Below are 24139 nucleotides of genomic sequence, written 5' to 3'. Positions count from 1 at the left end.
TTTTATTTTTGCTTCGCTCAAATTGATTTTCTTTTCCCACACAAGCTGCAAATAAACATTATTCAAACAAGATGCATTGATTCGTTTTTAAAGCAGATAAATTATGACCTCAAACTGAATAACACATTTTTAACAGAGGTTAAATCACACATTTATAATTTTTAATAAATGCTTTATATCCTTTGGTTTGTTTGGTTTTTTTTATATCCAAAACTTGAATTGATCCACTTCTTTGGTTTTATAACGCATCTGGTGCGCGCAGCCTGCAGTGCGCCTCCATCCTCTCCATCACCTACCTTTTACAATGGCGACATCTGCTGGCCGAGCGAAAACCCTGCAGGCTAAAAGCGAAGCGAACCACTCCCCCCGCTTGACCCTGTGTTGTTTCCGTAGCTTGCTCAAACTTGGAGCTGCTGCTGTTGTTTTGAGATACTCTGTGCGAGATTATTGACGTCACTATGGATCTTCATCAGCCGCACTTGATCAGTGATTGCCTCATAAACGTCTTCACGTTCCTGACAGAGGAAGATTTAATCAGTGCCTCCAGTGTGTGTCAGGTAAGGAGCGTCCAACTTGCGGAAGTAGCTCTTGTGCAATAAAAGCGAATGTGTTATGATACCCAAAAGTGTCTGATTTGTCTGTGATTACATTATTTTTTAGGATTGGCACGAAGCTGCAGAGACTCCTTGGTTATGGAGGTGAGTACTGTCTTAATGTTTTGTCTTTCCCAACGAGTAGATAATCAAATTATAAACATCCGGTCCCCTCAGGAGGATGTGTCTGCAGCGCTGGACTTTCTGTAACATCGCAGTCTTGGGTGGTGAAGGTGTAAATCACTCCTGGAAGAGATACTTCCTGCGACGTTGCCACTTGGAGATGAAAATGACGAAGGGACGCTCAGGAGGTTACACCTGCAAGAGCCTCAGAGGACACACAGGTATGTCTCTCTGTTTCTCTCTCTGGAAACTCCTCTGTGTGTCCTCTTCATGTCCCTCATCTCATTTTAAATCCATGCTGTCCATCAGGCAGGGTGGTGGGGTTTGTGTACCTGCAGGAGAGCTCAGCTCAGCTCCCTCACCTCTGGAACATCAGTGCCACAGTCTGCAGCGCCTCTGCTGATGGTACAGTCCGAGCATGGGACATCCAAAATGTCAGTGCAACTCCTTCAGCTACATCATCACCCTGCTCTTTCTATATTTTATCTATATATCTGTATTTTTTAGCTTTTTATATCTATATGACTTTCATACAGTATTAACAGATGATACCGCAGATTAAAGAACAACTTTACCCAAAAATTTAAATTCAGTCCCTATCTACTCACCTTCATGCAGATGGAAAGTTTTCTAGTCCACAAAACATTTTGTTCCAACAGCGCTGCAGCAAAGTGTCCTAAACAACTGAAGTGGATGGGGACTTGTTTTAAAATGTGAAAAAAAAACAACCATAAAAAGGCTCCTTACGCCTCATCCAGCGCAATCCAAGGCCTCCTGAAGCCCGGAGTTCCCAAACTGATTTTGAAAAGATGTTATTTACACCCTCACTGCATGGTTGAGCTCGTGCACCCACTTCAGAAGGGATGGGCGCTAACATTTTTAGCTTTATAGCTATATTGAAGATTTCCAGTTTTGAAATGTTGTCTTTTTAAAATCAGTTTGGGATGTCAGGGCATCAGGCGACTTGGATTAAGTCGGATAGCCATATGGAGCCATTTTATGTTTTTTTCAGTTGTTTTCTTAACATTTCTAAAACAAGTCCCCATCTACTTCAGTTGTTTGGGAGAATGTTGCAACACTGTTGCTGTGGAGCTCCAGAAATGTTTTGTTGACTACAAAACTTCACCTGACTTTCCATCAGCATGAGGGTGAGTAGATAATGACTGAATTTTCAGTTTTGGGTGAACTTATCCTTTAAGCGTCAGGTGTCCTTATCAGTCCATATCTAAAACATGCATTTCCAGATTCAGCTCCCCCTCTTTGGTTGAAAGGTGAAACTGGAATAAATGACCTCACCAAAAGACATTTACCTGATGTTGCACCTTTTTCTTTCTCAGGGTGAACTCCTGTGGTGCAGTCCTGTGCAGAGTCCTTTGACAGGGATTGTAAGTGATGAACAGCATGAAGTTGTTATCACAGCAGACTCCACAGGCCTCATCAAGACCTGGCAGGGTCAGACTGGCCAAGAGGTGGCCTCCTTTTCTAGCGGGTCTCCACACTGCACATTACTACAGTACAATATCAACAACAACTGGTTTCTGACTGTAAGTAATCTCAGAATGTATGGTTTTGTAAAGATAAACATTTAAATATAAAAATAACCCAGTACACCTCTTCCAGATCGGAACCAGTCAGGGGTCTGTGTGCACACTAGCTGATTCAGCTTTGGTGAAAAAGTCCAGCGTAATGGTGTGTGACTCATTCAAAGTAAACATACTCCGAGTTTCACCTGACAAGAAATGGATCATGGCTGGAACCAAGGACAATGATGACTTAAGTCCAAAGGTATTTCTTGTTGTCTTTGACAGCCCGACTGTATGTTTGTTTCCTGCTCTGGTCTGTTCTCGTGTGTTAACTCATTACCTCTGAGCAACTTGAACCACACTGTGGGAGCAAAAAAGGTGTTTATAGATAAGAAAGGTGCAACATTAAAGCACATTTTTTGGATTTCTGTTGTTTGGTTTGTTGGCAGGTGATTTACACTGAGAGTTTGACCTCTCCGTCTGAGGACGAAGATCCTCTGTGCCAGTCTGTGCCAGTCATTGGGTGCCAGGCTGCTGTCTTCATACCCACCCAGCCTGCCAGACTGGCCATCATCCACCACAATGAGCGCCCAAACAACAAAGTCCTCTCTGTCTTTGATGTCAGCATTAAGAAGACGAAGTACAAGTCCGAGATACAGGGTGAGGACTGACATAAGCGCAGATTGACTTTAGTATGCTCAAAATGTGGTCCTGTATTTTATACTTGCCATGAGAAAACTGCAGTCAGCTGGTGAATCATTTTTCGATCATTCTTCGATATTAAGCTGGTACAAAAAGTTTTTGAATTCTTTTTCTCAGTGTATTAAGGGTTTATTTTGACCAAACCCAGAGCTGGTGATCGTTGGAACAGTGGAAATACGAATTAAGATGGTTTTGGTGAGCTTTATTTTGTTACCGCTGAGTTTTGATAAAGTGTGTTTTATGATGATTGGTGACGTAAAAATGCTGTTTTTGTCAATTTACTCTGGTGGCTTCAAGGAGGGCTATATCACAGCTGTTTTTGGTGGAACAAAAAGGATCTTGCTATTTAGCAAATACGTCTATCTCTATAGAGATCCCTTCCATAATGTTGCCAGATACTTAGAATAATAATCTAAAAAAAAAAACAGCACCTGCTCGGGATGTAACTTTGATGGTGCAGTTGGCCTCAATGATTATATCGCAGTCTCTTCAGCTCATTTCGGGGCTGCTGGCTGAGGTGATCTACTGGACCAATTCCAAAAGTCAAGGAATTATCCGTCAGTATAGGAAAAATGTTCACCTATCCTGAAGATCATTTGTAGTGTAAAACAAAACGATAGTGTAGTATATTAAATCATCGTTTTGTTTTCTCAAGATCTCGAATTAATCATATCGTTATCTCGGGAAAACAAAGTTTCGTTATCTCGAGATCTCGAGAAAATTATCCCGTTATCTCGGGAAAACGTCAGTTGTTATTTCGAGATAATAACTCGAGATCTCGAGAAAACAAATGAAATTAACTCGTTATCACGGGAAAACGGAGAAAATAAAATGTATGAATGCATGGCCCTTTAGGGCTTCCGTAGATACTGATAGAAATTCAGCAAAAAATAGGAATATACCCTGCATGCAGTGTGAATCTCTTATCAACTCAGTCCAGCAGGTGGAGTCCTTCCCCTTGACACTCAACACATGGTCCTCACACATCCTGTTAGAGGCCAAGGACAGCAACTGCTTAGTGTTGGCAGCTGACCAGGAGCTGTGGGTCTACTCTCTGAAAGGAGCCCTGCTTGCCAGCTTTAAAGAGCACACACTGCCTATCTCTTCTCTGTGTGTGGTAGGCTGGTGTTTTCTCTTCTGTGATTCCAAAAAGAATAATCCCTTCACCTGTTTACATTTTGTAGGCTGCGTGATAAGATGCAAGTATAAGTGTCTCTTAAAGAATTTGTGTCGTCGTCACACTTACAGGATAGCTTCCGTGTGGTGACAGCGTCTCAGGACCTCTCCTTACGAGTGTCGACATGGAGAAACGACAGAGACCGTGGGCTGACCCTGGAGAGTCGGTACCACTTACTGGGAGGCTCTCACACAATGTCCAGGTACTGTATGCTTTAGTATGGATCTGCTGTATCAACGGCAAATGCAAATGCTTGAACACAGGTATTTTCTCTGTATCCTCATGTTGCTTGGCAGCCTAATGTTGGAACTTTGTCTTTTGTGCTCTTTGTTGTAGAGGGTTCACTCACGTCGCCTGTGACTACTCCAGCATCGTGGCCTCAGCAGAAGGGAAAGATGGGAAAGATGTCTTAAAAGCGTATTCTTTCACTTCCTGAGCAACACTGCTCCTCAGAAAGGCATCTACAAGAAGTTTGCACAGTCCACCGGGAGGAGGAACATTTGCTTTTATTATGAACTGTTCTTCATATATGCTTACGTCTATGTTTACAGAAAACTGAATGTCACGCTTATTACAGGTGAGACACACTATGTTATGGGAAAGGCATTGCTTGTTAAGAAAAGAGAAGTCTGTACAGGTGTAAAGATAATGTTCTATAACTACACTGTTGGAGCGGAGGCATGTCAGTGTGAAATGCGACCAATCTTAAGGCATAATTAATTGTAAAATGTATTTTGGTCCCCTGAGGCCTCATTACAGAAAAATGTCCTAACTGCATGTAAGTTTCGAAGACTGAAAAAATTTGATCTTCCTGTTACAGAAGCAGTTAAACTCATAGTTGTGTCCTATCCGGGTGTCTAAAGAAATCCTAGCTTGAACTGTAAATGCAGTTTTTCAATTGGCACTCCTCTTGTCATGCCTGTATGGAGTGCACACAAGACTGCCTGTGTCTGTGATAACGGCTGTATAACACCACTTGTTACTGTCTAGCTAGTGTGCCATAATGTACCAGAAAAGATGGGCGGTAAATTTTAGCTTTGATGTATGTCGGTGGATGAGAGGATAGCCTTCATACCCATTAATGGATGGTCTGGGAAATTTAAAGCCAACAGGCTTACACCAGTGTTAGCTTTTCCAACGGGCTTACATCAATGTTAGCTTTTCCAACAGGCCTGGTGTTAGCCTGAGGGAAAAGCTAACATTGATGTAACACCCGTGTTAGCTTTTCTAACAGGCTTACACCAGTGTTCGCTTCTCCAACAGGCTAACACCAGTGTTGGCCTCTCCAGCAGGCTCATATAGAAGTTTGCTTCTCCAACAGGCGAACACCAGTGTTCACTTCTCCAACAGGCTAAAATCAATGTTAGCTTCTTCAGCAGGCTTATATCAATGTTAGCTTTTCCAACGGGCTAACACCACTGTTGGCTTCTCCAACAGGTTTTCAGACTTAAAACATATCAGTAATGAGGCCAGTGTTCGTCAATATGTTACCTAAACTCGCTACTGAGGTAAGAAAACACTGAGGAGTGTTCGTGACAACAATCTACATACTATAAATGTTTGTATTCAGCCCACATTTTCAAAATTTACAAATTAAATAATTTTCTTACAAGGCACAATTTTTTTCTCTTTCATGCTGCCACATTGAGGTACCTATGTTAAAAAAAAGCAGACTTGGGTGTCTCATCATCTCCAACATCCGCACATCTCATGTCCTCAAGGACACATCGCAGGACTGTAGTCATGGACTCAAACACTTGGCTTTCATCTTCCGAGTTATTTTCCATCTGTTCAGAGGCAAACAGGACTGTTAAGTTGTTGAAACAAAACCAAAGACGAGAAAGTGGATGAAATTGTTGAAATTAAACCAACGTTATGAGGCGTATTGCTTGTCTTACCCAGGTGAAAGCCTTGATAGTACGCTCCAAGAATGCGTTTTCAACCTCTTCTGGAATCGACAGCATATGAGCCATACAGTCAAGTATACACGTTAGTGTTTGTTTAGGGGCCTTGAAAGAAATGAGAAAGGGTTAAACCAAAATATATATATATAAACATATCTGTACATAAACTTGGGAGCTTTACTGTCCAGGCATTTAATTATGGTATTGCTGTTGTTTTGTGTTTTTGTGTTTCGAGTGTGCACTGACCTGATCAAGTGTGTCGAGGACAGTGTGAGTATCAGTGTTGTAGGGGTTCAGGGCTTTAGCTTCCTGGATGGAGATGACCGGCTCTTTAAGCTGTTCCAGCCATGCCCACATGAGCCCAGTGAGGATGAACGGATCCCGCTCCATACACAGCCTCTCCCAGCCACCGCCTTGGTTCAGTTCTGCCTGCGCACATTTGGGTGGCCATGTTAGACCCTGTCTGCACATGTGTGTGACTGATGCAACTTGTTCAGACACATTTTGTTATTGCATCTTTAAAAAATAATTACATTTGTTTTCTCATGTACCAATCCTTGTATGTACTGTATGTATCAATGTGTGTATGTTTGGAGATAACAAATCAAGAAAAAAGTCCAATTGCCAACTCAAAATAAAATGTCATGTCAGGCAAACGACTGCGACTTTTGGACCAGGGTGCATGCAGTGTAGGCCAGTAACTAGTCAGTAATTAAACTAGTAATTAAGTAACCATAATGTTAGTGATTACATAGGGGTTACATACAAATATAACACTGAGTCTGTTGCTTTGCATCTTTTCGCCATGCAGAATTTTATATTTTCCGGACAACATGGGTTAGCAAAGCCGCTTGAACTGATTTGATTGCAACGCCAGTCGGACAGCTTCCAAGGAGCGGCCTCTACGGTCAGACAGGCTCCATTCATACGGCAGAATGCGTTCAAATTTTGAGACTTTTTTCTTAACTGGTTCCCATGTTTGAATTTGCACCACTACCTCTTGTCTGCCCGATGAACTTTTCATTCAAGTAATAACTAATTAAAATAGTTACATGACATACATACATGACCTACATTTTTAACATGGTAACTAATAGTCTGTCAACTTTTCAAGTTCAAAAGCAATCTTTCCAACACTGGGTGCGTGCACCAGTGACTTTGTTATCGATGTGATTTGTAGTCTGTCATGAACATTTAACTGGTGACGTAACTGACATTTTAGCGTAACACTAGCTCTACATGCATCACTGGTATGGGTCAGTACCTGCCAGGCCAAGACTCTGTTCTTGTGCTCTTCTTCCCCATCAAGAAAGAGGTCCACTGCCAGGGCCTGTGCAACGAGCAACCTCCGGGCATCCAGGGACAACTCTGACTGCAGTGTGATAAAGGGCACCTCTGACTTATCTGATTGGTCCTCTTTGAGCCCTTGATACTTCATCCCATTCATTGTCAACTCTTCCCTCTGCTCTGCCTTCCACCTGGACAACATGCTAGCCTTTTTTGAAAGCTCCCTGTGTCCAACAGACTCGCTACGTTGGATGGTTTTCTGCTTCGCTTTCTTCAGCAGAAGGGAGCCGCCTTTTTGGTTTTCTACATCCTTGATTTGCCAGAGTGAGCCGGTTGAGCCATATGAGATGTCAGACGAGTTGCTATTGCAACGCTGAGACTGGGGTGCGGAGAGAGCAGGCTCAGTTGGGGAGGCAGTAATTTCAATATTACTCTGTGATAAGGAGCCGAGAGGTTGTGTGAGGAGGTTGAGCTGTGAGCCCAGACGTCTCAGGTCGGACTCACTGTAGCTCAGACTTTTTCGATGGTAGAAGATGGGTGGCTCGTGGAAATGTCTGGGTAAGGTGGGTGTACCTGGTAAACGGGGCTCCTTTGCAAATACCCCAGGGCCCATCTGCTCAATGATGCTGAGAGTCATCTCGATGTCATGAATATCAGGGGCCTCCAGAATGTCTTCCTCAATCACCTGTCGATTCTCTGCAATGTCCAACAGCAGCCGAGATACCAGCTGGACGATCTTTGGTAGGTGCCTCAGCTCCTTCCTCTCATAGCCATGCAGTATGTGTCTCTGGCGGTTCAGGTACTGGGACAGGGTGACTGGGTTGTATCTAGGCTCAGCACAGGAAAACACACTCCTCAAAGGAGCGAGGAACTGGACAAACTCTCTGACACAACGCAGCTGACCTCTGGTCTGGATGGAATTGGGGCGCTTAGCACGTACATATGAAATAGCCTGGTTAGCAGTCATCCTGGTAGCATAGGCCAAGAAACATGCTAACAGCACACCTGGAGGGAAGACAGGAGAAACCCTTCATTGTTTGTTTATCAGATTGAGCAGATGAATGATCAGACTGTTCTTTAAAGTCAGAACGCATTATACAACGTTCCCTATGAATCTACCTGTCCTTCCGAGACCAGCATGACAGTGGACGGCTATCTTTCCCTCCTGCAGTGCGAAGGCCATGACCTTCACCATGTCCAGAACAGTGGTGAGGTTGGCCACTCCATAGTCACTCCATCCAAAATTATAGAAATAAACTGAAATGATAAGATAACTTCAGTTAAACCTGAGCAATAGTACACACTTATCAAGAGTTATTGTGTAAAGCACCTACTGTTGTTTTCCATGAAGAGCTCTGGGCGATAAGAGAAGCCACTCTCTGGCTCCAGAGGGTTTCCACAGCTGGCATGTTCACCAGGTATCTGTAGGTTGATCACTGTTTTAATACCATTCCTTGACACAAACACACAAACAGAGACATGATCACATCATTTGCCTCATCTCCTCAGATGCTGTGTGTTCTTATGGTCAGGAAACTGCGGAAAGAAACAGTTGTGTATACCTTCTGAATTGATCAATGATGTTATACTTCTCAATGATTTCTGTAGAGGGTCTGGACATAGCGAGAAGATGATCAGTAACCCTAAAAACAATGGAAAAAACGTGAGTGGGATGAGACAATAATCCACACCCATCTCTGTCTTGAAATCTATTATGCTTACATATACTACCACAACTACTAAGATATAACAAGTATGTGTACCAGGATGAGTAAAGGCCTTTTATGGCCTGTTGGCCTTCACTCCAGAAACTTGGGTTGTCATACTTGCAGGTTTGACCTCCACATCCGATTGAGCATTGCATATGCCCAGGGATAACGTAGCGTATAGCTTCTCCCACTATTGTGTACTTCGCCCTGGGGGCTCTGACTGGAGTTGTTATAAGGGGAAAGAAAAGAAGAAAATCTGATATTAGAATAAAAGTCTTTCATCCAAAATTTGTAATCGTCGTCCTGTTTATTATACTGTATTTTATTTGTTCTGGTGTTAAACTGAAGAAATGTCACTGGGAGCTTTTATCTTAGTATTTTCTCAGCAGAGCAAAAGAATAAATAAAAGATGAAATACTACTAAAAGTAATTAAGTAAAATACTATCTACTCTATTCTATCCAATGAGAAATGTTCTTATCCACAATGCAGCACAGGGACTAAAGGTAAGTTGTACTGTAACACCTAAACATTTAAGATCATCAGTGGTGAGTGCTCACTTAAAGGTGTCTAATCCTTGTCTGGCACTGGGAGTACTACAGTAAAAATAGCCACTCATCAACAACTAACATCTTAATGTTGCATTTTGATGATATAAAAATCTACGAGCCATCATTGTCGCTGACCACCTAATTTACATTTAGTCTTAAACTGAACAACCATCCTTACTTACGGTATTCCATCAGAGCTCCCCCACTTGTCTTTGCATGTGCCATAGGAACCGTCTGGTCGACATCCACAGTCATAGCAGAGCCTGAACACATATATCTACCCTGTTACTCTGTATTATACATATATACACTTCATCATTCTGTAAACAACTAGTTTTGCAGGCCTTACCTTGAACCTGAAATACAATACTACAACCAATCTCATTAATAACCAGTGCTGCAGATTTTATTGTTTTAGATTGTGAAACTCTCAGGTTACCGTTGAGTGATCAATATGTTTTAAACCTGACATTGCAAGTTAAAGGGAAACACTGACAAATACAGATGTTAATCAACACCATGCATCATATAAGTTAAATGTAAAGCAGATATGATCCATTTTAAAGGATTGACAAGCAGCTTTTCGTAGCAGGTAGTTTTACCTCAATAGTAAGCACGGTACAAAACCACTCTTCAGGGCCAATGTGTGAAAAGATGAATTGAATTAGCTAGCAAGGACATAAATACAACTAATCCAATGATTTATACAACAAAATACAATAAATTTCCTTTAAAAAAAATGTATTTACCTGCAGTAGGTGAGACAAGATGCTTGTATCCTCCATCTCAGAACACAAAAGGTTCGTAGCTGCGGTTGCCAACATTTCTGACATCAACCTCCGCAGCTCTGACGTTATCTTTCTCTGGCCAGCCCTGTGTAAAGTCAACCTTGTGGCTTTACTTGATGTGATTCGTCTCAGATTATCTCCGCATGATCCTGTGTGCTCCTTCCAGGAGAGCCATGTATCTCCCCAGGATGACAGATCAAGTATGGCAATTAATTATCCTCAAGAATGTGTTGAGAAGTAGCAGAAATTGTGCCTTTTGTAATTACCTCCATGCACAGATTCAGCCTGTCTGTGGCTCTGGGGGTAGTGTAGGGCTATTCCTGACTCCTCCAGGATTAGACTACTAATCTTATTACTGAACAGGTATGAAATAGAGCACCCACTCCTCACCAAAAACACACACTATAGTCACATCACAATTGCCTTCTGCTGGACTGCTTTGATACACAACGATTAACAATATATTCTGTCTGTTAATGCACATATTGTCATTAGTAAAGACCTGTCCAACTGTTCACCTGACCAGATTCTCAGCATGTCTACTATGCATTTGAGTGGTGATGTGCATGTCTATTATTAAAAATAAATACAAATGATTTTGGATTTTTGTCCTTTGAGAGATCAGAGGATTTGTGAAATCAACCGGTGCCCCGTTGCTACAAATAGATGAGCCTCAGTGACATAGCAAGTAGATAAAATCTGATTGGCTTACCCTCCTTGCTAAAGCTTCAAAGCCAATAATGCTGATGCAATCCTAAAATGCTGCTGTCCATATTGTAGCAAAAAACTGAGAGAAATCCTGGTCATTATTTATTTATATGTATACCTTAGTTTAGAATTTGCTGATTGTGCGAGCAGTATGATCTATTTCTGTATCTTTTTTTTTCAATGCCTGTTTTTGATGTTGGAGATTTCAGCTTGTTGAGCAGTTGTGTAACTGAGTGCCATGTATATAATTCAGTACATCATATCTCATAAATGTCTGTCATCTAAAACCACCAATTGCACAGCTCAGTTTGGTTATAAGGAGGAAAGAACCGAAGAACCAATCAGCAACATGATGAGAGTAACAGGAACATGTACAGTAATGTATTGTATAGAGGGAGCGATAAGGCCCAGATTAAATCAATGGCGTGACTGTGATTTTCAGGCGTATCTCACAAGTCATATAGTGACAAATATAGTGGAGTGCAGAGCAACGAGCCAAGTATAGGTCGCTGCCATACTGTACAAAACAGAAAAACAAGGCAAATGAAATAAAATAAAGAAAACAGAATTCACAACAACATCCAACTGTTGTTTTTGTCTTACTTTGTTCAGACATGTTTTGCACCTCGGGGCCTTCACAAAAAAACAAAAAACAACCTGTAAAAACAAGGATCGAGGGAAAAAGTACTTTTAAGAAACAGTTTATAGTATAGAATAAATGTTCACACAGGCAATTCACATTTTACATTCACAATCACAATGCAGATTTCGTGACATCTTGTAATTACATGAGTAAAATGTGATCACAGGCTGAAAACCGATCAAAGACACTGGTCTGACCAGTGTTCACAGTCACATGGGATAAAACAAGTATCCTCGCACGAAACATGTCTCGTGATCCCTTCATTCAGGCATATTATGCTTCATATTTCATCTGTAAGGTGAATACACTCTTAACTGTTACCCTCTACATATTATTTATGTGTCAGAGGTGAGTCTATATTGGCACCTGGCAGCGGTGTGGGAGGGTTCAAATCAACAACACATATAATTATACCTTGTGAATAATCCAGCTACAAAGGTAGGTCTTGTGCATTTTTTGTTAAGGAGTATCTGTTTGCCTTTTCACTAGTCATTGAGTGTAATTGTTCTTGTTGTACACTTTTCTTTTACTGAATTGTTAATACATGTGCTAAGGCATAATGTGTAATTAGCATTTAATGATTTATCCGCTTGAGGTGAAACTTATCTACTTTTTAAATTGTTAGCAAGCAAATTACATGACTAAGCTCAGTTTCCAGAGCAGTTTTGACCTGTCACAGCGGGGAAAAGCACAGGTGCAGCTGATAACAATGATGTCTTTGTTCCATAAGTGCATACACATTAAGGGTGCACTGAAACATGCCAATCAAATTGAATGCAGCCATAATTAATGTTATTCGGTACACCTGTGGTTGTTGCTGTGAAAAAGGTCCATAAAAACATGGAGTATCAGGCAGGCTGCCATACATTTCTATACATAAGAAATGCAATACAATTCATATAAGCAGTAATTCAGGCAAATGACTATAAATATTTCCTTTCATGTCGCTGACATGAACTAATAGACATTGAAATAGGGAGAAGGTGAGGGGTGTATGAACCTTTTTAATCTCGGAGCCATTCATGAGTAGTGAAAATGGGACCCTTTCATTTGTGGTCCTTGTAAGGAAATATGTGAAAACTGGTATGTGTGTATATGCAACACATTTACACTGAAAAGATCATGTTAATTCATGTTTTTTTCCGACAGGTGGCAGCAGATACACACATGGAGACTGCGTCAACGTGATTTCTACGACAGCAAAACGACCTGCACAGAGATTTCCGTGCTCCACATAAGCAAATAAACAAAGCCTGATGGGAAATGAGTCCATTTGCTGACGTCGGTAGAGCACTTTGGTTGGCTCTACGTACTATGAGTACTACATTTCCCGACAAGCACCGCTGCTCTGTAGGAGCAGCCCCTGTTGGTTGCGTAGGTCCATCGCACTTCATTAAACGGACCATTCAGCGGTTTCAAACAAGCCGGTGTATATAAAGTAAGAGTACCGGATGATGATCTATTGCGCCTTCAAAATAAATTAACGCAGCGCTGAAATTCGAGTAAATTATCGATGGATTTTCACATACGACATGTTATTTCTCAGATGTCGATTCAATCAGTTTAAATACGTAAACAAAGTAAAAAAAACAAACCTCCAGCAACACTTGATCTGAAGCTTATTTTCGCCGACAGTGGTTTTATTGTGAAAGTAGTAACCGGAAGTTGCACATCCTTTTGCGCCTTGGCAGTTGGTACTCCTGCTCCGGCGCTATCCGCTCCGACAAGCCGGGGGAGAGGAGAAGGAAACGCAGTATCTCAACGATGGAGCAATTTTAAGAGATAACGACGAGCTCCCCCGTCGTTGATAATTGCTCAGAGTCATCTACATGACCAAAGAAACGAGACCGGCAACGAGAAACGCAAGCGTAACAATCATGCAATTTAAATACAGGCGAATTTAAGCAACCGCTTCTTCTTCAAGGTTACACCTCTTGAAGACGCCCCAACATCCCCCCCCTTGTCGTAGATCAGCTGGCGTGCGTTGGTTGATCGTCACCGGTACCGACCATGTCCGTGGAAGAGCAGGGCTACCCCGACGCGATGCTGTTGCGTGAGGCCGGGCCGGAGTGGATGCGGGCCGAGATCGAGCGTCTCTCCCGGGAGCTGAGTGAGACCACGAACGAGAAGATCCAGGCGGCGGAGTACGGACTGGTGGTGCTGGAGGAGAAGCAGCAGCTCAAACAGCAGTACGATGACCTGGAGATCGAGTACGAGGGCGTCAGGCAGGAGCTAGACCAGCTGAAGGAGGTAGGCTTTATTTTAAAATCACAGAATATGCCTCATCAATAATCACAGTATCATATTGTATTCATAGATCACACGCAGCAACCCTAAAAACAGGGACTTCACATTTTTTCAGGGGCGTATACCCATCTGTTATACTAAAAAAATATTTTAATTGACATTGTTTTTTATTTTATTGCAAATATATGGTCCTAACAGACGATATTCTATATAGGGACTTGGTGCGCTGTGACACCTGGGCAGGTATCAGCCATTAAAAAGCTTGATGCCAGTCATCCTACAAGGTCAAAACTGCAATATGATGAGGGGATGCATCCTCTGTGGGCTGCATCACACCCCACCCCCTCTTTCCTCTGTGTGTCCCCCATTGCACTGCCACCTTTATTTATTTATGCACCTTCTTCAAGACATTCCTGTCTGACTCACAGCTGGGCCTGGTGGGTCTCCAAACCCCCACTTCTGAAACGTCTCAATCAAACATATTTGACAAATATTACAGGCAGAGATGTGCAGTACTTGATATGGGACATAAGAAGCAATCGGAGCCATTCATTTGTGTCCTGTGTTTATATGTTCTTCAGCATGTTTTAACTTTTTAAAAGGGGGGGTTAAATGTTGAGATCACTTTCAAGACCAACAGCTTTAGCTCACGATGAGCATTAGATATCTTGTCATGGTGTCTCTCAGCTCCGTTGGGGCCTCCTCTCAGAACTGGTATTACTAGTTCAAAGGGGGCGGGAGTAGGTTTGAATTTCAAACCTTCCCGCTCAGAAGAGGGAAAGATGAACAACTTTCAGAGGAAACCAAACGAGTTATGACCCTTTGGGAATGGAAAGAATGTCGAGAGTGACGGTTCAAGCTGGGCCTGAGTGTCAGATAAAGGACGTGTCTGTTTTTCCGAACAGGGACAGGACTTATTCCCTACTGCTGTATCGCATTGTGTCCAATTTTCTTCACTAGAGCAGCACTTTGTCACTGTCTTGTGATTTTACAGGGAGAGAGCGTTAGAGTGACGTTAGGCAGACAGTCTCGCCAACGGCTGCAGCCTCTGGACTCTTTCTGTTTCCACACTGGAGGAAAAAACAGACTCCTGCTCTGACACAGGCTTGTTCATGGTTGCTCACATCCTCCTTTTGAGATATGGGTTCCCTCCTGGGTCCTGACAACCAATAGCTGAGAAAGCTGACTTCATGGTAAACCCCTTATTGCCTTGCCAGAAACCTGCTCACATCTCCTTTGGGTTTTTGTGAGTTTCAGTAGAGCCACACACATACTGAGAGGTTTTCTACCCCTTTTCTGTGGCCCTCTCTCTCTCGAGTTGTTGTTTTTGCTGAAAGGAGGAGGTCTCGGGACTGTCTCAGCAACTGCTGCTCAGTTTCCCATGCGTGTCTTTGGCAAGGAGGCCGAGTTCTGCCACAGAGGAATGACGGCAAAACGCTCTGAAAGGAAGAGACAGCCTGAAAAAGGCACTAAACTCTAAAAGAGTAACCATGGCAGCAAACTACAGCAAATAAAAATGAGTGGGGATATTTATTTTTTCAAGATATGCAAGTTGAAGACTTATTTATAAAGGAAGCTCTCATTGTGAGTCTGGTTGGACTCCCAGTGTCTGATCTATCCTTCTGTCTCGTAATGGAACACAAACATCCATCTGTGCGGGCAATAAACTCAATTGTTTGCTCAAAGCTGCAGCAGAGGTGCTTTCTTTTGCCTCAGGGTCGGGTTATACTGATTGTAGATCACTGGTCAGATGACTATAAAGTCTATAGTAATGTTCCTTTCTTCCTCTACCCTACCCCCCAACACAGCCCCTGCATGAAGGGCAGAAGTGATGCTATCACAGGAGAAATACAAACACATTCTTCTGACAGGCCTCTGCACTTCCTCTGTATTGTCTGTAGAAGAACAGTAGGTAGTGGGGAGCAGACACAAGATAAGCTACTGTCACAACAGGGGCTAAAATTAAAGCCTATCTCAGTGGCTGGTTTCCACTCAGAATTCAAACATATCATTCAAGATATCATTGGGAAAAGACAAATGTCATATTAATCAGCCCCACAGGCTTTTGTTGATGTGATTTGTGGGACATTTTGAAGTAGGCAGGTCAAACTGACCAGTGTGGCTTTGTCTGCAGCTGTTACAAAAGCACATAAGGCAGTTATGTCTTTAGTCAGGTATAAATTCCTTGTTCTCTTTGGTACATGACTACTATTTACACTGATGGCGACAATGTTTGGGCGTCCATTCTCTTTTCGAGGACGCAGAAAGACTGGAGGAGATCGTCTGGGTGATTTACAGAGTATCTGAACACTGGATTCTCTCCAGGGACCCTAAACTTCTCTTTAAACTTGCTGGAATGCACAAACACAAAACACAAAAGCAAATAGATTTTGATTTACGCGTATTCATTTAAATGATTTAAATGCCCATATAGCACTCTTTTGTGTCAGGCTGGACGTAAACAGCCAATCAGAAATCATCATGGCAGTGAGCAAACGTCTCCTGCCCTTCAGCCAATCCCATCCTCTCATCTACGCCTGGACAGGGCACCAGTATTCACACTCAAACACCCCCACATGCACACCACTCTTGAGGCAGGAAGATGGAGGAATTCTGTGAGCCGCTGTTGCTTGGTAACGGCACGGCTCCATGCCTCAATGTGAGCCGCTGTGCTGCTTCCTCAGCAGGTGCTGCTTTGTGAGTGACTGCTGTGGGATCATCTCACAGCTAGCTAAAACATATACACACGGTAATTGGCTAGAAATAATCGAGAATTGGTTATTGATATTCATAGGATGTTCTGTGATATTGCTATCATATTTGTATGTATGATATGCTATTATAATAACGTATGCTCTATCATTGGCGTACTTCTGCACATGGGACAGAGTTATTCCCCTCTGCTGGTCCCTTTTCTCATTTGCTTCCCAGCCCTCCAACCACAAAATTATTCTCCAGCCATTATTCACGCGTCCCCTGCTTTTGTCACAAGGGATGGACTGCCACGTATATTGTGATGCCTCCTTATTCGTATCCATCTTCTTCCTCTTTCTTTCAACTGAAAAGGAGGGAAAGCTCTTGGCTGCAGTTAATGTAGGGCTGCAACTATTGATTACTTTCATTAATGATTCATCTGCCTATTATAATTAAGATTCATTATATTTGGTCTATAACACGTCAGAAAACAGTGAGAAATGTAATAAAAATGGTAATATGATGAAACATATTCAAGAGTTGGCAAACTTCTTTTTTTCTGCCCATTTTTGCAGGAAAAAATACTTAAATCGATTATCAATATATTTGCAGATTCTTTTTTTCTTAAATTACTTTCTTGGCCTTTTTAATGGCTTTATTTGACAGAACAGCTTAAGAGTGATAGGAAATGGGATGAGAGAGAGGGGAGATGCAAAGGACCTCATGTCAGACTCGAACCCCAGGCCGCTGCGGCGAGGACATAGCCTCTGTACATGTTCTACGCTACACTACCGAGGCGCCCTGGAGACACTGTACACTCCAACACTGCTAAGACTTGACTTGATCACGCATTGCTTAATGAGTATACGACTTCCTCCAGGAAATTTGTGACTCACAGTTTATTATATCTTAAGTCAACAGCTGATTTGTCCACAATGAGCTGCTCACTCTTCAAACGGTGGACTTTTGCCCAGCTGAGTACAGTCTCAGTCACAAGGTAAAGTCGCTAATGACATAGTTCACTCTACGCAGCAGCAGTGTAAGACGGTGAGGTTGTGTCCCCTTGGCTGCTGTTGATATTCTTAAGGTAAGCCACTTGCAGGTGACATCATGTGCCACACCTCCAGCTGTCAATGCACCTCCGAGGGACGTGCTGGCTCCTGCGTGTAGTCTGTGCCTGTATGAGGAACTGGAGAGGCTTTGGAATCTGCGTGGGCTGGATGTGTGAATGTCATGAGATAGAGCACAGAGGCCAGAAAGACGTCATCCGCCCATAGACAGAGCATCCTACAGTCCTCCCCCCCATACTTGTTCTTTCTTTTTAAGAGTACAGATACCTAGACAATGGCTCCTCGGTTCCTTGTTGCACTGCAGCGAGTGTCAGAGACCACACTGCAGTCATACACAGACCATGTTCTGCCCTGTGTAACTCTGCTATCAGTGTTGTGGCAGCTGTGTACTGCGTTGTGGAATTCAACCAGACAATCAGAGCCCTAAATATTGTTAAGCTCAGTAAAACCTGGGTTCTCTGTGCTCGACCCGCTGGCCCTTTGTGTGTTTGAGCCAGCTGGGGTTAACGGGTCTTGGGTGTCACAAACCGAGAGAGGGTTAAATGCCAGCAGAACACAGTGTATGACAAAGGAGAGATTGAGAGAGGCGGCCCATTGTGGTTACGTTTGAAAGGATCGGTCACTTTTGTTCCCTTTTGAAATGGCAGATCACTAAAGGATATATGCCAATGTCCTTAAACAAAGATATCTGGTGTGACTCTAAGCCCTTTCTGTGGTGTTAAATGGGTTGGATGCTGATTGGACGTCAGGAGAAAATATCAGGAGGACACAAAACCCATCTGGTCTCTTATATGAAGAGTCATAAATAAAGTCAGTCTCATATTATTGGATTGGAACACCAGCAGCTGCTCATGTCTCACTCTAATAATGTTTTTTTCTCTTTTCTTACTCACTTCAGCCATTCTTGTAGCTTATCACAAACTCCCAACCCTTCCTTAATAGCTCATTCAAGACACCGTACTGAGTCGTGTTATTTCACTGGGCTTTCAGTTTCTGTTCAGTAATATTTTCGCCTCTATCCTTGACCTAACATTTGCTAAACCTTTCAGCATTGTTTGGGGTATTCTTTTATCTATAATGTCTTTCGCTGGACGGCAAGTCTGCAGTTAAAGGGTAATCTTTTCTAAATGGCACTAAATAAAGTCCTAAATCCCCTACCCACTGGGCCTAAGAGGATGAATCCCAGCCGCTATGCACAGGGCTTACGGAGGTCTGGGAGTCTGCCAGGCCTAGTCACACTCTGTAGCCTCTGTAGCCAGACACAGGTAGGTGCATTTTGGGGTAAGGCTGCACAGAGGCCGCTCTTGGGAAACTGCCCTGTTCGGCTCATCCTGGCCCAGTACCCTACTCCAGTGGCCGCCAAGCTTAGCGGTCTGTTCTAAGTGCTGTCAGACCTGGCACTCTGCTATATGAATCTCAACCACAATAATGATGTGTAAATTATTGTACGGACCACCCACACAATCATTTTGTGAAGAATTTTCCGCTGTAAAATTTGATTAAGTGTCCAGACAGAGGATGGTCTGGATCCACTCACACAGACTAATGTGGCCCTCTGTGTCACAGAAGGACGACCATATGGTACTGCAAAGTAATGAAACAGTCATTCTACCAAGTTTTAGGTAAAAAGGCCCGCTGCTAATCCGTAATGATTTCAAGAGCTTTTGTCCTTAACTCTGATAAACAAAATACCACCAGCACTCGTCCGCAGTTCAAGTAGAGGGTAAAATCTACTCTGGAGCATTAGGGGAAGACTGTCGAGTGTTTTAGGTCTGAGTGGGTGAATTGTTCGGGCTGCTCGGAATGTGTTTGGTACGATGTATAAAGAGTGAAGTGTTGCTCTGTGTTAAAATGAAAATAATTACGCGTTTGTGAAGTCTTACTGGTGTAGAAGCAACGTGTGTTCAGTGTTCTTGGTAAGTAGCGGGTTGTTGGCTGTTTACATGACTGAGGCTCGTCGAAACTTTCATCATGGTTCCCCTCAAGGCTCTCAGAAGTTGTTGTGACTATCTGATAGGAGAGCAAAAACACTGGGGAATATTGTATTATCGTATTTCACATGCATCATCAGGTCACACTCAGAGACACTGCCTTCTGGCTGTCCTAAATATGAATAATATTATTAGGTAATCACTATATTTGCGCCCATACTGTTATACACAGTTAAATCAATAATTTTTGAAATACCCCAGTGCATAAAGATTACTCTAAAACATCTACAGAAGTCAAAAGTGCATGTGGAGAAGCGGTATGGTAGCCCAGCAGGGTCATGATTCTCCCTGTGTAATCCAATTACTGAAGACTGTAGGCTGATCAGACAGCAGTCCAGGCTAAAAGCAGAGGATGAGGTCATAGTAATGACTGTATGCCTCTGACAATACAACATGCTTCACTCAGGCAAGGCTCAAGTTTCCCTTCTCCTACACAGCACAATGACTTTAATTATTATGAATCTGTTAACAAAGAGGCCAGTGTGCGTGCACGTGACCGAGAAACACAACGGCTACTTAACGCTTCTCTTGTCCAGATGTCTTTATTGTGTAGTTTCATTGTGTCTGTTGCATCCTGTTTTGTACTTTCACTAGCTGATTAAACCAAAACCAACCCTAACTTTTATCACCACTGACAGCCTATTTTTGGTTCATAATGTGTTAAGTTGTTGTTAATTGATTCAAGTTATTTATGGGATTTTTAAGGCTATGGTGTGTATTGGAAAAAAAACCTGTGCATGAGGTAAGTTTGCCCCACATTAATACTACCTTGCTGCTGTATACGCTTTTGGTAACTCAAGATACTGTGTTACATAATATCTGAGATTAAATACTCTATTTTCTTGTTGAAACACATAGTCCATCCAGCTCCAGGCGTATGAGCCACTGTTCTGTTAACTTAACCAGTTCAAGATAGGGCGATATGTCTTATATAAGCAGATGACTCAGCTAGCCATGTGGGTAGGGTTTAAGTTTGTGACTAAGTTTGTTTTGACCCTCGCCTGCATCATTCCTTTAATAGAGTCTCAGGATTAAGTCTGTGGGCTGTATCAGATTGCCCACAAACTGTCCTTATCTTCTCTGCCACAGAATCCAAGTAACATAATCAAGGCAGAGTGACACCATCATATAAAGCATGTCAAAGGCATCTCCAGAGTGCCTGTTTATGGCTTTGTGTTTGGATAATAAATCTCAGCTATGGGTTTCCCATAACCATAAGGACTGACTGAGTTCAAGCAAAGCTCTGCTCCATCAAATCTTCCTTCTTCCTTCTATTGAAAATCAGCGCTAACATCCCCTGCCCCCCCCCCCCCCCCCCCCCCCCCTGCTCTGCATCCTGTTTACTTGTGAGGAGTCTGGCTTTTTATAGCGGATAGGAAGCATATGAAATATGGCTCTGTAACAGTCCGGATATCTTTTCAGTGGAATCAGAGGAAATGACCACATGAGGCTCATCATTCATGCCTCTTCTGTCACCTGCCTTCAACAAGGAACAACAAGGAATAATTCATAACAATACAGATTTTTTTTTTTTGATGATAGGAATGTTCTTTGTCTCCACTGGTGTGTCAACACCCATTATGCTGCATTTCCCTATAGTGTTCTGGTCATTCCCATATCAACAGAGACAGGAACTGACATTTAATATCTGTATCGAGTCACCTAGCTTTGGATTGCACTAAAAAAAAAGTCTTTTGTGCCTCAAAACTTTTTTTCCGAATCAAAACAGGTTTGGTTAGTCATCAGCAGACTTAACTAAGTTAAGGTGGATTTGCAAGTTTCCATCGGCAATCTGATTTTATTTAATCTTGTCAAATTGACAAGTGTTTTTTGTTTAATCCAATCCACATTTCCCCATATTGTGGGATGCTTTACTTTCCTAGGCTTAGACACATGGATACATGTAGAGCATATTGAGGTTTTCCCAGAAGGGTGTTTTTATCCCCTTGAGCTAGAGGCAATATCCCTAGAGAAACAAAAGAAATGAGATTGGGGTGCAGCACTCCATGCATATTAGCATATACGACGAGCAGGAATAGACTTGTGGTTGCTATAAGTGGACAGATGGTGGGTGCACCAACCCCACCCCGAGATACACATACACATATCCAAAGGGTTTGACATGCCCCACCCATATTCTCCATCTAAAGAGGAGCTCTGTTGTGCAGTTACTTCCCTGCAGTTTGTCTCGGGGCATCCTGTTGTTTACTGCATTACATGAAGACATCAGGGAGGACATGTAGACAGATAAGGTCCTCTGTTTACATGAGTCTGTTCTGGCACACCCTTCTCTGGTTCCTCTGAAATTCTACATAGTCAACTCATCTCAATTATCTCCTGACTGGCAGAGTTATACCTCCCGTGTCACCTAAATTAATTAAACCAGAGGACAGACTCTGAGAAGCATCTCCTCGATTTAATGGGCCAACAATTCAAACATTAGCAAACCCAATTTCAAAGGGTTGTCCCTCCGCCCTGGGGGTCCTTTTAACTTCTTCACCACAGTGCAATCAGAGAACAGCGGTATGTCGACATTCTCCTCACACTCCACCACCGCACTACCCTCCTCCTCCCTCCCCAGGCTCCTATTGTAAATAGGCTAGTGGGTCTGGGTCCCCCTGTCGCGGTGTGCCGTACCCGAGTCTCATGGAGCCCACGCTTTGAAACCCTCAGGCATGGTTGAACAGGGGAGGGAGAGGGAGGATTTGGGAGTAGAAAAGGGGTGAAAGGGAGGGGAGATAAGAAGACAGAGTTGTATCGTCAGGCAGGGGGCTGCCTGTACAGCAGTAACAACATTAGAGTTTGGGCTCAGGGAGCGAGCAAAGATGGGAGGGGGTTTAATTGGATGTGTGCCAGTCTCTCAGGGGTCCTTGAAGAAATGGGGATAGCAGACAGAAAGGGAGAGAGGTTTGGATGGGAGGGGCACCGGGCCATGCCTGTGTTTCCTGTGGGAACGGGCTCACTCTCTTTTAGATAGGAGAAGAATAGGGGTTCCTCCATCAGCTGTTAATGGGTTTAAAGTGCTGGGACTTTAAATAGAGAAAAAATACTTTTCATGTACAAACATGGCTCAGTAAATATGTATCTCATGAAAGAGCGAATGGCTGTTTTCCAGCATTTGTTCAGCATTGACTTGAGGGCATTGTGCTCGCGCTTATCTTTCATCTTTATTTCATTATTTTCTTGAATGCTCCGTTGTTAGAGGGCAAAGGTATTGTAGAGTTGCCCAAGTATTATTTGAACATGAAAAAACACATTGTTTACCGCAGACCAAACTAAATTGTTTGTCCGCTGTATTCAGATACTGTTTTCTATTTAACCCTCAGTACTTTATTTGCACACAGATATGATCTATTATGTGCACAGTGGTGGTAGGGCTAGAGAGAGAGCCCCTACGTCATTGTTTACAGACTGACATTGCCTCATATGGAAGGTTTGCCACTCTGACCCAAGATTTAACTTCACCAGAAGATAGAATGTGCATGCACATAGTCTCATGCAGGATTTAATTACTGCAAACGGCGAAGGGAGGTCATTAGTCTCCGTCTGGCCGGGAGGAAGGGCAGGACCTGCCCAAGAGACCATCTAAGGTTAGGGAGGATGAATGGAGAGATAGGAGAGGGAGGTAGGGAAAGCCCATAGAAGAGATTGGGAGAAAACTTGCAATGACTAGTTGAGTCGATCGAAGGAAAAATAATCCTTTAGTCATTAGTCATTATTCAAGCAAAAGTGTCAAAAATGTGCCCATTCCAGCTTCTTTAATTTGAGGACTTGCTGCTTTTCTTTGTCATTTATGACAGTACATGAAGAGTCTTTGTGGTTGAGCTCTTGGTTGGGTAGAAAGAAGGAATTTGAGGATGTCACATTGGGCTCTGGGAAATTATGGGACTTTTTGTTGACTAAACGATTAATTACTCTGCTGATTATTTTCACAATGAATGACAATGAGTAGTGGAAAGTTTAACAGAGTAGATCAGGAGCAATGTGGCGACACATAAAGCACCTTCGATGGAAAGCCACAGGAAGAAGGCAAATCGAGTTTCTGCAGTCCCTCCCCCTTCTGTCAATGCTTCAGCCTGACTGATTGTCTCAGCACTAATGGGGTCCAGGATGAAGAGGGGAGAAGCATTAGGGTCCCACAAACAACATTAATCTAATAAATGATTATTGGTAAATGGTGACAGGCTTAGGGTTTGGTAAGAAAACCATGTCTGCTAACAGTGAACAAATATACAGACAAATACATTCAATGTCTCCTTCATCCCCTTGTCCTGCAAACCTGACCTTGGACTTTGGTAGAAAATGTAATCTCATGTATGTGGGCGTGTGTGCGCCCGAGTTCGTAAATGTATGCATGCATGCATGCATGTGCCTGGCCCCAGCTGCGGGACCAGCTGCTCCCCTCCTCTGTCATGTACGTCAGTAACAAC

General features: G+C 42.8%; 3 protein-coding genes across 4 annotated transcripts in view; 2 read left to right on the top strand and 1 right to left on the bottom strand.

The window, feature by feature from the left end:
• Nucleotides 1-427: 427 nt before the first annotated feature.
• On the top strand, nt 428-6576 carry fbxw12 (F-box and WD repeat domain containing 12). Its single transcript, XM_073469359.1, has 10 exons — nt 428-557; nt 661-698; nt 771-937; nt 1026-1150; nt 2054-2260; nt 2337-2501; nt 2689-2899; nt 3877-4058; nt 4190-4320; nt 4455-6576. Exons 1-10 carry the CDS (start codon nt 459-461, stop codon nt 4552-4554), a joined length of 1425 nt encoding a protein of 474 aa, XP_073325460.1. The 5' UTR covers nt 428-458; the 3' UTR covers nt 4555-6576.
• ptpdc1b (protein tyrosine phosphatase domain containing 1b) lies at nt 5777-9793 on the bottom strand. Its single transcript, XM_073469713.1, has 9 exons — nt 9751-9793; nt 9073-9238; nt 8872-8952; nt 8644-8762; nt 8429-8566; nt 7287-8314; nt 6269-6451; nt 6017-6127; nt 5777-5905 (listed from the first exon to the last, which is right to left on the bottom strand). Exons 1-9 carry the CDS (start codon nt 9791-9793, stop codon nt 5777-5779), a joined length of 1998 nt encoding a protein of 665 aa, XP_073325814.1.
• Nucleotides 9794-13128: 3335 nt separating this feature from the next.
• The window catches only part of LOC140999449 (protein bicaudal D homolog 2-like), a 41992-nt gene continuing 30981 nt past the window's right edge, over nt 13129-24139 (top strand). Inside the window, exon 1 of one of the 2 annotated variants that reach the window (XM_073469829.1) lies at nt 13129-13957. In XM_073469829.1, the coding sequence (XP_073325930.1) occupies nt 13718-13957 (240 nt within the window). In that variant the 5' untranslated portion in view covers nt 13129-13717. The remainder of the gene's footprint in view (nt 13958-24139) is intronic. The other variant, XM_073469828.1, reaches the window with a different exon arrangement.

Source organism: Pagrus major, chromosome 7, assembly GCF_040436345.1.
Source record: "Pagrus major chromosome 7, Pma_NU_1.0".
NCBI classification, from domain to species: Eukaryota; Metazoa; Chordata; class Actinopteri; order Spariformes; family Sparidae; genus Pagrus; species Pagrus major.
Note: the sequence above shows the minus strand (reverse complement) of the source record. Positions and strands in the feature narration are given on the sequence as shown.

Bases quoted from the DNA above. Each gene is read 5' to 3' on its own strand.
- fbxw12 (XM_073469359.1), top strand. From the start codon at position 459: ATGGATCTTCATCAGCCGCACTTGATCAGTGATTGCCTCATAAACGTC. The intron at 558-660 runs GTAAGGAGCGTC...ATTATTTTTTAG, and splicing joins GTGCCTCCAGTGTGTGTCAG to GATTGGCACGAAGCTGCAGA. The intron at 2,900-3,876 runs GTGAGGACTGAC...TTATCAACTCAG, and splicing joins GTACAAGTCCGAGATACAGG to TCCAGCAGGTGGAGTCCTTC.
- ptpdc1b (XM_073469713.1), bottom strand. From the start codon at position 9,793: ATGGCACATGCAAAGACAAGTGGGGGAGCTCTGATGGAATACC. The intron at 8,315-8,428 runs GTAGATTCATAG...TCTTCCCTCCAG, and splicing joins TGCTGGTCTCGGAAGGACAG to GTGTGCTGTTAGCATGTTTC. The intron at 5,906-6,016 runs GTAAGACAAGCA...GCCTCTGAACAG, and splicing joins CTATCAAGGCTTTCACCTGG to ATGGAAAATAACTCGGAAGA.